The sequence below is a fragment of the Vipera berus genome, assembly GCF_964194415.1.
Source record: "Vipera berus genome assembly, contig: HAP1_SCAFFOLD_171, whole genome shotgun sequence".
NCBI lineage: Eukaryota > Metazoa > Chordata > Lepidosauria > Squamata > Viperidae > Vipera > Vipera berus.
The window spans coordinates 28,598-45,658 of record NW_027673549.1 but is presented as its reverse complement, the minus strand read 5'-3'; the positions used below and the strand labels follow the sequence as shown (position 1 = coordinate 45,658).

Below are 17,061 nucleotides of genomic sequence, written 5' to 3'. Positions count from 1 at the left end.
ATGGCTGGCTCAGGATTTCTGGGAGTTGAAGTCCACGAGTCATAAAAGAGCCAAGGCTGCCTACCCCTGTTTAGATATTTGAGATCGTAGACAAAAAAGAAGAAGACACGAAAAGTCATAATACATCAAAGAGCTGAGGTTGCAAACCCAAGTAACTTTTCAGACTGACATTAAAATTAGAGAGAATTTTAGAGCATCGTCTCGCTAGCAGGATCCCGCATTTTGGGGGTCCACAAAATGAATTCAGAATTTTGATAGCATGTTATTGACACTCTCTAAAAATAGTTATTGTAATATATTGGGCCTGTTTTACTTGAAGTGTACCACCTGTCTTTGAATGATGTTTGAGATTGCTTAATCAGGGAGTTGGGTGATGGTTGCTGGCTCCTCAGACAAGCAGTCTCCAGGACCACCATTGGTTGGCTCTAGGGCAGCAACAGGCTCCTTCAAACCTATTGGCCGCCGCCTAGTGGCCAGCAGTAAAAATAGCTGCGTAGAAGCCTTGGTTAACAGTTCAGTTCCAGCATTCAATAAAGTATGTTCCTGCCTGAGCTCTCTTGCCTCGTCTCCTGCTTGCAGCAAAGAACCCAGTACACAACAGTTATGATGGGCAGGATCGACTACCAGGCATGGGCCATGTTTAAAGGCAAACTGCAGGTCATCCTCAACTTTGCAACCATCCATTTAGCAACTGTCTGAAGTTACAACAGCGCTGAAAAAAGTGACTGACAAGCAGTCCTTGCATTTGCGATCAGAGCAGCACTTCCACAGTCATGTGATCAAAAGTCAGACATGGATCACATGACTGCCCTTGGTGGCCTTCCCAGCTGGCTTCTGACAACTAAGGTCAATGGGAGGAAACAGATTCACTTAAGGACCACATAATTCACTTAACAACTGCAGCGGTTTGCTTAATATCTGTGGTAACAGAGGGTAATTAAATTGGCATTTCTCACTTAACAGCCACCTACCATCAACAAAAAATTCTGGTCTCAGTTGTGGTCATAAGTATAGGACTACCTGTAGTAACTTGCTTTCTAACATTGAACTGAATGGAAAATCATCAAATCTGGTTAGAAGAAAGCCTTGTATAGTCCAAAATAATAGAGATAATTATTAGAATTAGAATTATTAGAATTAGAATTAGAAATATTAGAATTAGAATAATTAGAATAAGTGGAAGTGGAAGTAGAATTCTTTATTGGCCAAGTTTGAATGGACACACAAGGAATTTGTTTCCAGTGCAGAAACTCTCAGTGTACATACAAGCAACAAAGTGATAAATCATGATCATAATCATCCTAAAAAATACATTCATCATAAATCGTAAGATAAAACAGTATAGTCATAGGATACTAAATAAGCAATCAACATAAATCATACTTGGGTATTAAGTAAAACAAGTAATATAAATCATAAGATACAAGCAAAAGAGTCTAATTATAATAATTTCAGAAGAAGGCCTTATTGGAAAAAGAGAGTCAACCAATCAGTTGTCTCTGAGGGAGATGCACAATGATAGAACATGATGGAGGGGTTTTATTTCTTACCAAGATAGGAATTATTCATATCTTTGAGGGTGCTGGATATATTAATAAATTCTGGATCTCGGTTACTGGTTTTATATAGAGTCAGTCCTCCAGACCAGTCGTAGGCTCCCACAGCTCCAAGGACAGGGCCTTGCTAAATCACAGCAAAAAGTTAGAATATGAATACAAGATCAACTAATAAAAATAAAAATAAAAACAACAGTTCAGAAAAGGTTAACTAGCTATTGTTGCAAGTTGGTACAGATCGTCTTCAGTTTATGACCAGTGGCTTAGCAATTGTTTGCAGTTATGACAGATCCCCCAAAATGGACTTATGACCTGGATTTGAAGTCCTGACATCCAGACCTTCTCCCAGAATCATGTGATTGTATTTTGGGCACTTGGCAAAAGATTTGCATTTATGACTATTTGCAACACCCCACGGTCATGGGGTGCAATTTACAATGTTTTTGTTACAAACCTATGTTTACTTGCAGGTTTCTGACAAAAAATCACCCCATAGCGAACAATGGGTTCACTTAACAATTGCTGTGTTTGCTTAACGACCACTGCAAAAAAGGTTGTAAAAGAGACCAGTCACATGGTGACCCATTTATGACCGTCACGACTGGCCTAAAGTCACCCCTTTCATGGCTAAAGCAGGACTTGAATTCCCTGTCTCCCACTTTCTAGCTTCATGGGGTAGGCAACCTTGGCTCTTTTATGACTCATGGACTTCAACTCCCAGAATTCCTAAGCCAGCATAGCCAGCATAGCTGGCTTAGGAATTCTGGGAGTTGAAGTCCATGATTCATAAAAGAGCCAAGGTTGACTACCCCTGCCCTAGACCAAGCTTGTTCTAATATCCATCCATTGCTTTCTCACATACCTTCCCCCCACCCCCCAAAAAAACCCATTGAAAACTTTGGAAAAATACGCATTTTCATAGGACATTTCTGCAGAGCTAAGCTATCTCTGGCCATTTCAGCAGCATAGTTTAATCTGAGTACTGGTCATTTTGAGCAATGTTCCAATATAGAACTTTTTAGTTTAAGATTTCGGGGGCTTTTGGAGAAGACAGAAATCGTTACGGTATTGAGGGTATGAGAGGGAAGGAGAAAAAGGGAGACATTCATTCTCCATTACTAAGGATCTTCTAACACAGTGATGGCGAACCTTTTAGAGACCGAGTGCCCAAACTGCAACCCAAAACCTACTTATGTATCATTGGGTGCCGGATGGGCATGTCCCTTTGGGTGGGTGTGGCCCATTGAGTGGGTGTGGCTGCAGTGGTAATGGCAAACTGGGTAGGACTAAAAAGTTCAATCAATCAATTCCAACTTTGCGAGATCTTTTTTTCTCCCGCGAGAAGTTGAAATTAATTGATTGATTGAACCTTTTTTTGTTTTTTGCACACGGAAGAGGAGGCCTAAAGCGAAAAGGTTTTATAAAACCCAGCTGAAGGCCTAGGACTGGGTCGACGGCACACATGCCCACAGAGAGGGCTCTGCGTGCCACCTGTGGCACCCGTGCCATAGCTTCACCACCACGGTTCTAACAGATTGTCTCCAAGAATGCAGTGGGGGGAAGCTCATCAGAGGGAGATTCAACATGGAAATAAGGAGGGATTTCCTGACAGTGAGCAGGATTAATCAGGAAGACAGTTTGTCTCCTGAAGTTGTGGTTGCTCCATCTCTGGAGGTGTTCAAGAAAAGCTCAGACAACCATTTGTTGGGGATGGTTTAGGGATTCCTGCCTTGGGCAGAGAGTTGGGCTAGAAAATCTCCAAGGTCCTTTCTGGTCTTCTGATTCTATGACTCTAGGCTGGGCCCCAAAACACTCACCGGCGTCAGCAGGCCACTTAAACCTTCCTGGGACATTTCCATCTGGAAGGAACTGCTACTTTGGAACTGGGTGCCTATGGGGGAGACAATGACAGCAGGCAGACAGGAGAGGATGTCATCAGTAAGGATATGGAAAAATTGCATGTTCTTGCTTTAGTCAGGAAAACCGACTAAATGGATAATTGAACAAGTCAATGCAGAGTTTTCACTCCAGGAACAAATGGCTAGACTCAAACTGTTGTGTACTGGGTTCTTTGCAAGCAGGAGATGAAGCGAGAGAGTTCAGGCAGGAACATTGCTTTATTGAATAACAGGAACTGAACTAGTAGCCAAGGCTTCTACGCAGCTACTTATACTGCTGGCCACTAGGTGGCAGCCAATAGGTTTGAAGGAACCTATTGCCGCCCTAGAGCCAACCAATGATCGTCCTGGAGACTGCATGTCTGAGAGCCAGCGACCGTTACACAGACTCGCTGATTAAGCAATCTCAAGCAGCATTCAGACATGTGGAACAGTTCAAGTAAAACAGGTCCAATACATTACACAAACGATCCTACTTTGGACATATTATGCAAAGGCTGAGCTTTTTGGAGAAATCTATAGCACCAGGAAAGGCAGAAGGAAAGAGAACAGGATAACCAGAAACAAGATGGACTTAGTTATATGGTAGCAATGGGAACATTGTTGATCTGAAGGACATGTTGGGAATACATCCTCCTAGAGCAGGTTTTTTCCCCAACCTTGGCAATTTGAAGATGGTTGACCTGCAACTCCCAGAATTTCCCAGCCAGCCATGCTGGTTGAGGAATTCTGGGAGTTGAAGTCCCACCCATCTTCAAGTTGCCAATGTTGAAAAACACTGCCCTTGAGCAAAACTATCTGTGTACCAGCTGAGCGTCAACATGTAACTACATCCACAACATTTTCCATCAGAAATCAGCTGGCCAAAGTGTAAGCCATTTTGTGTCTCGATTCCCAATATTCTCTACTATTGCACAAAATGAATACCAAAAATACAAAATACAAAATTCTGTTTAGAAAGAATTTGCTACTCTACCCAAAAAATATTAGGATAGGGGTAATTAAATAAAGTACGAAACTCAATTAGCCAATCTCAAGAGGAGACCATTGCATGCTATGTCTGTAATTATTCCTTTTTCTGGAACATTAAGCATGTCTGCACTATAGGTAGTCCTTGCTTGGTGACTGCCTCATTTAGTGACCATTCAAAGTTACATTGGTGCTAAGACAAATAACTTAGTGACCACTCTCCACATGTAAGACCTTCATTGGACAAGAGTTGGCTCTTCGGCTTTGAAACGGAGCTGAGCACCGGCCCCTAGAGTCGGAAAGGACTAGCACGCATGTGCGGGGGGGAACCTTTACCTTTTACCTTTATCAACCCATTGTACGCGTACCACCTGCTAGGTGCTGAAGTACCAATAGTGGTATGCATATCTTGGGGTGAAAAGCCCTGGTATATAAGACTAAGTGCTATTGCTATTGCTATCTCTGCTTGAGTCCCTCTTTAGGACAGCCCCCAAATCAGAAGCTTGTTCAGACCAGTAATACACCAAAGCGTAAGTAATAGATAAGCTCTATTGCAAGTGGGTCGTTCTGCCGTTCTCAAAATTACACTTCTTCCTTCAACTTTCTTTCAGGAAAAACTTTGTATGTGAACTTGCCTCAGAAGGAATGCCAGGAAATAGCCCAAGAGATGGATCTGGGATTGCATCCTTTAAAAAACCCCAAAGTTACCTTCAATTGCAAAGATTTTGTTCTGTAACTGGTCCTGGATGCTTTTCAAAGCATTAAAATTATTGACTTTGAAAACATGCTCATCATCTGGCTCCGAAGCTATGTCTTTCAGTTCCTGCTGGACTTTGATTGTGGAAAACGCGTTGCCAACCTTAACATGGGGGAAGAAGGAAAAAAGCATTTCAAACACACTTGTTGCATTTAGCAAACAATCGACATGGCAGAGAAATGATGTGCACCATATTCATTTTGGTAGTCACTCCAGGATTTGGATAACTCCTAAATCTTATGGACTGTCAATAAACTGTAATCTAAAGTGCAAGGAGCTGTGGGTTGAATTTTGGGTAGACGGTTTGAACCCTAGAGAATGACATCTGGCCAGCTGCATGTGACTGTTCCCAATAAGGATGATGCTAGTAACATGGTGCCTCTTGTTGGTCTGAAATACAAAACTAATCAAATTTGGTCACTGGGGCTCCTAAGAAGAGTCTTACCCCGATGGCATAACGGATGATCCCAGCTTGTTCGGCCTCTGGTATCACCTGCCAATACTCAGCATTGTCTTTCGTCTTGCTTCCATCAGTTATCACGATAAGGATCTTTGTAGCCTCAATCCGAGATCCTTTTTCTGCGATAAACAGTTCCCTCCTGGAGAAGAAGAAAAGGGAAGGAAGAAGGAACAGCAATTCGGCTACTTGATATTTTTCCCAAGAATATTGACCAGTGGAAAGGAAGGAGAGGAAAAGAAAAGAGAGAGGAGGAGGAGGAGGAGGAGGAAGAGGAGGAGGGGGGGAGGAGGAGGAGGAGAAGGAGAAGAAGAAGGAGGAGGAGGAGAGGGAGGGGGAGGGGGAGGAGGAAAGAAGGAGGAGGAGGAGGGGGGAGAAGAAGGAGGAGGAGGAGGAGGAGAAGAAGAAGAAGAAGAAGAAGAAGAAGAAGAAGAAGAAGAAGAAGAAGAAGAAGAAGAAGAAGAAGAAGAAGAAGAAGAAGAAGAAGAAGAAGAAGAAGAAGAAGAAGAAGAAGAAGGAGAAGAAGAAGAAGAAGAAGAAGAAGAAGAAGAAGAAGAAGAAGAATTACATACACAACTTTGTGGATGGCTGTGGCTGTTTTGGTCCATCCTTGCAGCTGCTTCACTTCCATTACAAGACGTGCAGGGTCCTGGCTTTTGAAATTAAAATGTTCCCTGAAGTTCCCTGAAAACTGCATGAGAGCAAACTGTGCAAGACAAGAAGCACAGAGTTATTATGTTGTGTTCTGCCTGCATGGTGGTATGGAAACCTACTGTCTTGGAGCACTGTTCTTTTGACTACGGCAGGGCAACCCAGGTCACAAGCACACTTAGTCATCTTCTCCAAAATCCAAACTTGAATATTAAATTTAGATATAAATGGAAGCATAAGAGGATCCTTTGGAGAAAAAAAACTCTTATGCCTTCCCAATGCTTAAAGGAAATTATATTGACTGGGCCAATTCAGCATTGCCCTGCTTGCTGTTCTAAAAGGCCTATCATCTAAGGCCTTAAAAAGCAAGATAAAACAACATTTTACAATTATTGTGAGCAAATGTCACCCTAAACCTGACTGAAGCCTTGGCATTTTTATTATGTCCGATGCTCATCTCTATATCTTAGCCAAGGGAGCCAGTGTTGTTCAAATTCAATTTCCGTGGTCATGTGGCTGGCGTGGCTATACCCTGAGGCGCACGGAACATCGTTACCTTCCCAACAAAGTGGTACCTATTTATCTACTTGCATGCTTTTCAAACGGGAGCTCACACCATCAAACACCACTTAGGTCTCAAATCAGGGCTGTCAGCTTTCCAACTGACAAGCTCAGTTTCACTAACCCCTCAGCCATCGTGCCCCCTCTGTATTATAAATGGTATAAATATATCAAATTTTCCCCACTGCTTCCCAGAATAGCCAAAGACAACCATTTTACCCCAACCCTTTAGTTTAACAATAGCAATAGCCAGTGCTTTTTTTGTAAAGGAAAAAGGTGCTAGAACTCACACATCATACAACCCGCCTTGCCTACCCTATAAGGTTCCATCCAAAAAAGGTGCCGGAACTCCGTTCTGAGCGTTCTATGAGAAAAAAAGCCCTGGCAATAGCACTTAGACTTAGACGAGTGCCACAGGTGACACGCAGAGCCCTCTCTGCGGGCACGCGTGCCATCGCCCCAGTTCTAGGGCTTCAGCTGGGTTTTATAAAACCTTTTCGCTTTAGGCCTCCGCCGCCGTGTGCAAAAAAAAAGGTTTAATCAATCAATTAATTTCAATTTCTGGTGGGGAAAAAAGAGATCTCACAAAGTTGGAATTGATTGATTGAACTTTTTAGTCTCACCCAGTCTGCTGTTACCACCGCAGCCACGCCCACCAATGGGCCACACCCATGCAATGGGCCACGCCCACCCAGCACCCGACGATAGGTAACTGGGTTTTGGGTTGCAGTATGGGCACTCGGTGTCTAAAAGGTTTGCCATCACTGGCTCAGAGAGTGCTTTAAAGCACTATGAAGCGGTATATAAGTCTAAGTGCTATTGTTATTTTGTAGAAAAGGATGTTAGCAAGTATTGCAAACGATAGGAACAAGCAGAACAAGTGGCACTTGGCTAGCATTGGATCAGGACGTGACTTGGCCCAGATCACTGGAGAATTTGGCAAGGTGGATCCTCTGCATGGCCCTCTCTCCACGGCCCTTACCAATGTGTCTCTGCCAGAGAGATTCCTGATGATCTGTGAAACAAATTGCTTCATCTTTTCAAAGTCTTCTGTCCCAATGCTGGAAGAGCCATCAATCAGGAAGGCAATGTCAGTTGGATGATGGATGCATTCTGATGGTAGATATACGGAGAGAGAAGCAGAAATATATTTATAGGACCCATCATGCTATTCCCATTCCAAGCCGGTGGGTATCAACTTCCATTGCCCATCATGGTGCTGATCAGTTAAAACTTTCACGTGATCCTTTTTATTATGAAAAGGAAAGAACAGACATAATTACCAAACCTAATAATTATAAAAACACTACTGATCTACTTTGGCATATTTTGGCTCATATGCCTCAGATAGAATCCAAGTCCAGATTTAGACTTGCATGGCCCTTCCTTCCTTCCTTCCTTCCTTCCTTCCTTCCTTCCTTCCTTCCTTCCTTCCTTCCTTCCTTCCTTCCTTCTTTCCTCCCTCCCTCCCATCTCACTTTGACTCCCTCTTCCTCCTTTCCTCCCTCCCTCTCTTTCTTTCTTCTTTCCTTCCCTTTTTCTCCAGATCTTACCTGGCAATGATTCTGGAAAATGTTCCTTTTCTTGAAGATTTTGGTCCAACAGAAAGCAATAGCCATTAACATACATATTTTCCCCACAGGCCCGGTGCACCGTGGGCCCGCACACCTTAAATAAACAGAGATGGAAAGACCAGATGGAAACTGTATTCTCCATAACTTGGCCTCTGTAATGCAGGACAGTGGGAAGTGGAGGGGAAATAGAACGCGACAGTCAGTTTCCTCTCTCAAAGCTAGCTTGGTTATTTTGTTATTTTATACAAACAGTCAGAGCTTCTCCTTGGCAATAGAAATTCAACAACTATAAGTTAAAGTTATTTTCTGTCCTGTTCTAATATTGCAAATCAAGGCACATCTGGCCAGGTTGTAATTCTCCAGCTATGAGGTGGCATCATGGACATCGGTACACATGGGTCTCACTCAGCCTTGGCAAAGAAGACAGGCAGGATCCTAACGGCATATGGGAGACCAGCTGAGGCACAAAGATAAGTGGGAAGATTTCCTGCCTTTGGGAGAAACATCCACCAGCCACTTCCTGGCTATGGGCAAAGGATGAAAGTGTTATGTACTGGGCTCTTAAAAAATACCACGTGGGTTGCTGGAGCAGCTAACGGCTCTCCAGCAACCCAGACTACAAGTCTCCTGTGCTGCAATTGGCTATCTCCAGGCGGCAATGGTTGATTCAAACTTATTGGCTGCCACCTAGGGGCTAGACTATATATTGCAGCTAGTTGCAGCCTTTTCCCCAGTACAGTTTCTGCATGAAATAAACTATGAGTTACCTTGTACTCAGCTTCGCGTCTTCATTCCTGCGCCAAAGAACCCGCTATTTAACAGAAATGAAGAACGTGGTGTGTGGAAATTTCCTTAAAGTTGATAGTGACATCTTGGAGCCAAAATGTGGAGGACATATGGATATTGTAGATCAGGGACACTTATGAGGCCAGGATTCCAGTCATCCAAATCAGGGCTTTTCAACCAGTGGTACGGGTACCACCTGTGGTACATTGGCACCTGGCAAGTGGTACATGACCATCCTAGAAAAGTGGTAGCGGGGGAGGGGAATTAGCTGAACCAGTGGCAGCACCGCACAAGCCTGAGGGAGACGACTGGAGCTGCAGGGCTGTCAGGGCTCAGCGGAAGCGCCAGGATCAGCGCCAGGCTCCAGCTGGAGCTCAGCGCTGATTTTGGCGCTTCTGAGCCCAGAAGAAGCACCGATCAGCTGGAATGTTGCAGCTTCTCCAGGGTCTTGTGATTTACATTCAGATGCTTGGCAACTGATTCATACTTATGACGGGCAGTGTCCCAGGGTCATGTGAAGTGACCAAAACCTGCTGCAACCACCCAGCAGACAGGGAAATAAAAACCGAACACCCCCCACCCCACCCCCGCTGCCAATCCTCAACAGAAATGGTCACAACAATGACAACCTCGGACAAGAGGAAGAGCGCCACCGGGCAGGCAGGCAGGTGTCTTGCTCGGCTGTGGCTTGGGGGGGGCACTTTTTTCAGTGCCATTGTAACTTTGAACAGTCACTAAGTGAACTGTTGTTAAGTCGAGGGCTACCTGTACTTCATCACTTTTTCCTTTTTGGGGGGGGTCATCAAGTTTTTGACACCTTGCTAGGTGATTGGTGGTAGTCGGATGTTGCCATATCTTCAAAGTGGTACAATGGGTGAAAAGGTTGAAAAGCCCTGATCCAAATAACCTTTAGAAATAAAAATTGGAGACAGAGGGAGAGGAAGAGGGAGACGGAGGGGAAGGGACGGGGAGGGGAGGGAGAGAGAGGGAGAGGGAAAGGGAAAAAGAAAGGGAAAAGGAGAGAGAAGGAAGGAGAGAAGGAGGGAGAGGGAGAGAGGGGGAATGGAGGGAGGGAGAGGGAAGAAGGGGAGGGGGGAGAGGGAAGGGGGGGAGAGGGAGGGAGGGAAGAGGGAGGAGGGAGAGAAAGGGGGGAAAGTAGGGGAGTGAAGCAGGAAGGGAGTGAAGCAGGGAGGGAGGGAGGGGGAGAAGGAGAGAGGGAGGGAGGAAAGGGGAGGGAGGGGAGGGAGGGGGGTGAGAGAAATAAAGATGTCTCCAAGTCAAGCTTGATCCCTTCCTGGCAAATTCATTTTCTGGGCAACAGCAGAAGTGTCTTCTTCAAGGATGTGAGTCTTCACAGTTTAGCCTATAGCAGGGGTAGACAACGTCGGCTCTTTTATGACTCGTGGACTTCAACTCCCAGAATTCCTGAGCCAGCCACACTGAGGGGAAAGGGAGAGGTTTCCAAGCTGAGCCATGCTGACTCAGGAATTCTGGGAGTTGAAGTCCACGAGTCATAAAAGAGCCAAGGTTGCCTACCCCTGGCCTATAGCAAAACTGTCACTTGAGCAACGTCTTTGTGTCGGGTGGCATGTTACAAGCACAGCAGAAGTCAACAAAACACCATGTCAGTCCTTGACTGATTATCTGAGAAAGTACATTAATTCTAATTTTAACTCTGCTTCCTGTTTCTAAATTATGGCTTCATAGTCTCTTATTTTGGCATTATGGATAACATTTTGGAGGGTTTTTTTTCAGGCTTATTTAATGGTATGTCATATTAATATCCCTTTCCTTGCCAAAAGGCAAATTAAAAATAATACTGTACATACATACACACATACATCCCTGATTAGAATTTTATTATTCCTGACCTGGGTTTAAAACACAACACTTCTGTAAAAAAAATGGGGGGGGGGACATTTTCATTGTGGGGGGCCTATTGGTAGAATATTTTCTGCAAGGGGCAATGCGTTTTCACAGCTGTGAATTTTGAAATTTAGGTTTAAAAAATTTCATCTGGTGCTTTGCTTTTAGGTAATATTTAAAAGCCATTACTTTATTATGAAACATATCTGTTGTTAGCTGTCTTGATAATATTTATCTTTCAGGGTCCAGCGACAATATTATTATCCTCCCCCTCCCCCCCTTCCTTCCTTCCTTCCTTCCTTCCTCTCAAGCACTGAAGACTTCACCTCCCCTTAAATAATACAAAACAGTAGTTAAACATCTTCATACAGTGCTTCATCCAAGTTAAAAAGCCTAGCTGAAAATATTTTAACAGTCTTCGCAAATTATGGTAATTTCTAGGTTAGTTTACTGCCATCAAACTCTCATTCGGCCCCTATTTCCAGAACAAAGCAAGCATACACACCATGTAGTTTAGACTCTAGGTAGTAAAAATATGGCTTGATATTTAAACACCAGCAAACCTAAAAAAATGTTACTTGGAAAAAGAAGACAAAGGCAGGCAGACAGGGAGAGGAAGAAATACAAGATCATCTCTCTCTCTCTCTCTCTCTCTCTCTCTCTCTCTCTCTCTCTCTCTCTCTCTCTCTCTCTCTCTCTCCCCTTTCTCTCTATCATCTATCATCTATCAAATTTAGCAAAAGGCACAACCTTCTCAGAGACTTTGGAAACAATTATTATGATGAGAACATAAGAGAAGAAAATATTAGAAAAAATGATACGGTATAATAGTGCTGTGGTGGCGCCGTAGTTAGAATGCGGTATTGCAGGCTGATTCTGCCGACTGCCAGCAGTTCGATCCTGACTAGGTCAAGGTTGACTCAGCCTTTCATCCTTCCGAGGTTGGTAAAATAAGAACCCAGGTTGCTGGGGGCAATCTGCTTAGAGGGGGCTGTAAAGCACTGTGAAGCGCTATATTAGTCTAAGTACTTTTGCTACATATAGTTCCAAAGGGAACAATCTTGTTTATTTCAACTTTAATCCTTTAACGTACATAACAGTAGCAGAGATGGAAAGGAAGACACCAGGAGTTTCCATCCTGTGTTCTGCACTACTAAAGAAATAATTTGGTGGAAGGAATAATATATGCTACTTCATTTCACAGTTTGGGAACATTGTGTATTTATATACCTACCAGGACCTGATCATTCTGGGCAACCAAGGTCAAACCAAAGGACATATTGAAAGCATCTCTTGGTCCTGTAAGAAATATACCCAGAAAAGATGAAGATTAGCCAGAAAAGCATAAATCCTTTTCTGCTAGGAGTGTACAAATTTTAAAAAACAAATCCAGGAAGGACTCATTTCTACAATCCAGAACCTTGTGTAGCTCAGCCAAAGTTCAAAGTCTTTGCTGTAACTAAGCTCAGCTGCTGACCACAACACGTTGCTGTGAGAAGTTTAATATCAAAATATATTTTATTCTGTTTCCATCTTCCCTTAAAACATTAATAGAATCCACAATGAACTGAAAATCAGCATCTCCACTAGATAATTGACAATCAAACTAAAACTATGTTAATCAAGTAAAAATAGCAAATGGGGGGGGGAATTCTTTTACTCAAACTTCCTCAACCCCCAAATAAGTTACCTTGACCTAATCCACATATTAAAGGATAAGGTCTGTAAAAAAAAGAGTTAATTAAATTAGGACTCTCAGCAGAACTGCACATTCACAAGAATAAACATCTTAAGTGACCTACCTACCTACCTCTCTCTACACACACACACACACACACACACACACACACACCTTAAGTGTCCCCCTAGAATCAGCACGTAGACACTTCCACACCCAAGGCAAACTCTCCTATAAAACTCTGCTGCTGCCCCCAAAGCAAACCCCTCAGCTTTGGGGGATAAATATTTCTCCCATCCTCACAGCTGTCTGGATGTTATTTTTATTTATTCTTGCGCAGCCTCAGCTCGTGTTGGAACCCCAAATTATTCTTCTGACACTGCCCTTTGGTCTCACCCCCTGTTCTTCTGAATTTGAATGAATGAATGAATGAATGAACCTTTATTGTCAAAGTACAACCATGTATACATTGAGATTGGCTGAGCTTCCCTTCGTGCCCCCACCCCCCAACTCACAGTGACACAAACCCTCCATCTTATTACACCATGTGAACTAATTGCACAACACACCGGCCTCACAAGTCAATTCTGCATAAAGTTTATACAAATTATTTCCCGTCCAAAAGCCTAACAGCCCATGGATAAAAGCTGTTTTTCAGCCTGTTGGTGCGGCTGGCTGTACTCCTATATCTCCTACCCCAGGGATCAGCAACCTGAAACAGTGAAATAGCCACTCGGAACCGGTTCCCTCACAAAAGGAAAAACTGGGAGCCGCAAAAAATGTGTGCACATGAGTGTACATGCACGCATGCGCAGAACAGGGTTTGACTGAAGAGTGGAGCCAAGGCGAGATATGCACCTACCCTGCATATTTGAATTGATTGGTTGAACTTTTTTAGTCCCACTTTTTTTTTTTTGGACTGCACATGTCAGAGGACTGGGAGCCGCAGGAGACGGCTGAAAGAGCCGCATGCGGGTCCGGAGCTGCGGGTTGCAGACCTGTGTCCTACCCGATGGTAGGAGAGTAAAGAGATACCGTCCAGGGTGTGAGTCATCCCTGAGAATTTTCCTCACTCTTCCAAGGCAGCGAGCCCTGGCTGTTGTGACTCAGGGCCAGCCTGTGGGTCCGACAGCCGGCTCCGATGTATCGGATGACTCAGATGAGGGGGAGGAGGGAGACGAACCGGCTGATGATGGTTTGGAGGCTTTGCAGAGCCCTCAGCCGGGGACCTCTTCTCAGCTGCGTGAGCCCGATAGTGCGGAGGATGATGACCCACAGCTGGCCCTGTTCAAGGACGCCCGACGCAGGAGGCAGTCGAGCAGGAACAAACAAAGAAAGGCTGTGGGACTCCTCGGGAGGAGGCACAGGGAGACCACGCCCTGAGCTCTCAATAAAAGGAGTGTTTGGGGAGGGGCTGGTTGCTGAAAGCAACTCTTCCGCTTGAGGAGACAAGCTCTAGTGTTTTTGTTAATTGAGTAATAAATCCTGGCAGACGCCTTTTAGCCTTGGACGCTCTCCAGTCTCTTCTTTCTGAATAGGGGTTTGCCTTACTACAAGGCCAGAAGAGGGCTGGTTCAGAACACTGGCGAGGTCATCCAGTGGTGTCAGGGGACAGCCCACAATGTCTTGTGCTGCGCTCACCACCCTCTGTAATGCCTTCCTATCCGCGGCTGTCAGACCAGCATACCAAACCACAATACCGTACGAGAGGACGCTCTCTATAGTAGACCGGTAAAAGAGGGTCATTAGCCGTTGTTCTACCCTGTTCTTCTGCAAGACCCTGAGGAAGTGGAGTCTCTGTTGGGCCTTTCTGGGTTGTATTAACTTTCCAGGTCAGATCTTCGCAGAGTTAGATGGGATTTCTTTCCTCTGAAAGATACCCAGGAATGTTCCTCCCTGGCCAGATCCTTCTCCAGTCCTTACAAAGGGGCAGAATTGGAATTCCTAACCCTGCTCTTTCCCTTGAGACCAACCGTACAGATGGGAAATGGAAGGGCTCTTCAAACCTACTTTGGATGCTAATCTCTTGACATTCACCCGAAGGGTAGGCGCATTGGTAGAGTTTGCCCGTTTCATTCACCTGTCCCGTCTCGAAGGGGGCTGCAACGAGCACCCTGGGGGGAGAAAGCAGAAGGATGATTAATATTTTCACAACCCCTTTAACATACAGTAGTTGGCTCTTGACAATGCACCATATGCAGGAGTAGTGGTCTCTAGCAAGAGAGAAGAGGAAAGAAAGATGTTAATAGAAAGACAGACAGACAGACAGAAATGGATGCAGGAGAGAAACACAGAGACAGAGACAGGCAGGCAGGCAGATATAGTTAGATGATAGATGATAGATTGAGAATAGAGAGATAAAGATAGATAGATAGATAGATAGATAGATAGATAGATAGATAGATAGATAGATAGATAGATAGATAGATGGATGGATGGATGGATGGATGGATGGATGGATGGATGGATGGAGGGAGGGAGGGAGGGAAGGAAGGAAGGAAGGAAGGAAGGAAAGATAGATAGATAGATAGATAGATAGATAGATAGATAGATAGATAGATAGATAGATAGATGATGGATGGATGGATGGATAGATAGATAGATAGATAGATAGATAGATAGATAGGGAGGGGGAGGGAGGGAGGGAGGGAGGGAGGAAGGGAGATAGATAGATAGATAGATAGATAGATAGATAGATAGGGAGGGGGGAGGGGGAGGGAGGGAGGGAGGGAGGGAGGGATAGATAGATAGATAGATAGATAGATAGATAGATAGGGAGGGGGAGGGAGGGAGGAAGGGAGATAGATAGATAGATAGATAGATAGATAGATAGATAGATAGATAGATAGAGAGGGGGGGAGGGAGGGAGGGATGGATGGATAGATAATTTAATTTAATTTAATTTAATAATTTAATTTGTATACCGCCCTTCTCCCGAGGGACTCAGGGCGGTGAACAGGGCAATACATAGTAAAAAACCGAATACAAAAATTAAAAGCGATTAAACCATTATGCCCATAATAATTCATACATCTTAAAATTAGAGCTATTTATAAAAACCCAACCCCATCCCATCAGACCAGGCCAGCTTGTTCGAAAAAGAAGGTTTTAAGATCGCGCCGGAAGGAGCGAAGGTCGGGGGCCATCCGGAGCTCAACCGGTAAGCGGTTCCAAAGGTCTGGCGCGCCCACAGAGAACGCTCTCCCCCTGGGGGTCACCAATCAGCATTCTTTGATCGGCGGCACCCTGAGGAGGCCCTCTCTGTGGGAGCGCACTGGATGGAGGGAAGTTGACGCCGGCCGCAGGTGTTGCCATAGGTAGTCCGGACCCATGCCATGAAGGGCTTTGTAAGTCATCACTAGGACCTTGAACCTCACCCGGAGAGCAACCGGTAGCCAATGCAGCTCACGGAGCAAAGGTGTAACATGGGAGTATCGGGAAACCCCCAAGACAACTCGCGCGGCTGCATTTTGCACCAGTTGAAGTCTCCGGGTGGACCTCAAGGGCAGCCCCATGTAGAGAGCATTACAGTAGTCCAGACGAGAGGTCACGAGCGCATGAGTGACTGTACGCAAGGCATCCCGGTCTAGATAGGGCCGCAACTGGCGCACCAGGCGAACCTGGGCAAAGGCCCCCCTAGTCACAGCTCCAATATGCTCTTCCAAAGAGAGCTGTGAATCTAGAAGGACCCCCAAGTTGCGAGCCCTATCTATGGGGGGTAATAGCTCACGCCCCATGGCCAATGATGGAATGATCGGAATTTCCCGGGATGCCGGCACGAACAGCCACTCAGTCTTGTCAGGGTTGAGTCAAAGCCTGTTCCTCCCCATCCAGACCCGGACCGCCTCCAGGCAACGGGACATCACGTCGAGGGCATCGCTGGGGTGGTTTGGGGTAGAAATAAAAAGTTGGGTATCATCAGCATATTGGTGATACCCAACTCCAAAACCACGAATGATCTCACCCAGCGGCTTCATATAGATGTTGAACAGGAGAGGCGAGAGAACCGATCCCTGAGGGACTCCACAAATGAGAGGTCTCAAGGTCGATCTCTGCCCCCCTGCCAACACCGACTGCGAACGTCCCAGAAGGTAAGAGGAGAACCACTGGAGAACTGTGCCTCCCACTCCTAACCCTCTGAGACGTCGCAGCAGGATACCATGGTCGATGGTATCAAAAGCCGCTGAGAGGTCTAAAAGGACTAGGACAGAGGAGCAACCTCTGTCCCGAGCCCGCCAGAGATCATTCACCAGCGCGACCAATGCCGTCTCCGTGCTGTACCCGGGCCTGAAACCCGATTGGTACGGG

General features: G+C 45.1%; 1 protein-coding gene across 1 annotated transcript in view; it reads right to left on the bottom strand.

Moving 5' to 3' along the window:
- The window catches only part of LOC308679321 (integrin alpha-D-like), a gene marked incomplete at its 3' end in the record, with an annotated part of 38,569 nt that extends 23,709 nt beyond the window's left edge, over nt 1-14,860 (bottom strand). Inside the window, exons 1-9 of the mRNA XM_081346928.1 lie at nt 14,764-14,860; nt 12,310-12,374; nt 8,403-8,517; nt 7,832-7,962; nt 6,210-6,343; nt 5,626-5,779; nt 5,132-5,282; nt 3,374-3,447; nt 1,551-1,683 (exon numbers count right to left, since the gene is read on the bottom strand). Coding sequence (XP_081203054.1) covers nt 1,551-1,683; nt 3,374-3,447; nt 5,132-5,282; nt 5,626-5,779; nt 6,210-6,343; nt 7,832-7,962; nt 8,403-8,517; nt 12,310-12,354 — 937 coding nt within the window. The remainder of the gene's footprint in view (nt 1-1,550; nt 1,684-3,373; nt 3,448-5,131; nt 5,283-5,625; nt 5,780-6,209; nt 6,344-7,831; nt 7,963-8,402; nt 8,518-12,309; nt 12,375-14,763) is intronic.
- Nucleotides 14,861-17,061: the final 2,201 nt, after the last annotated feature.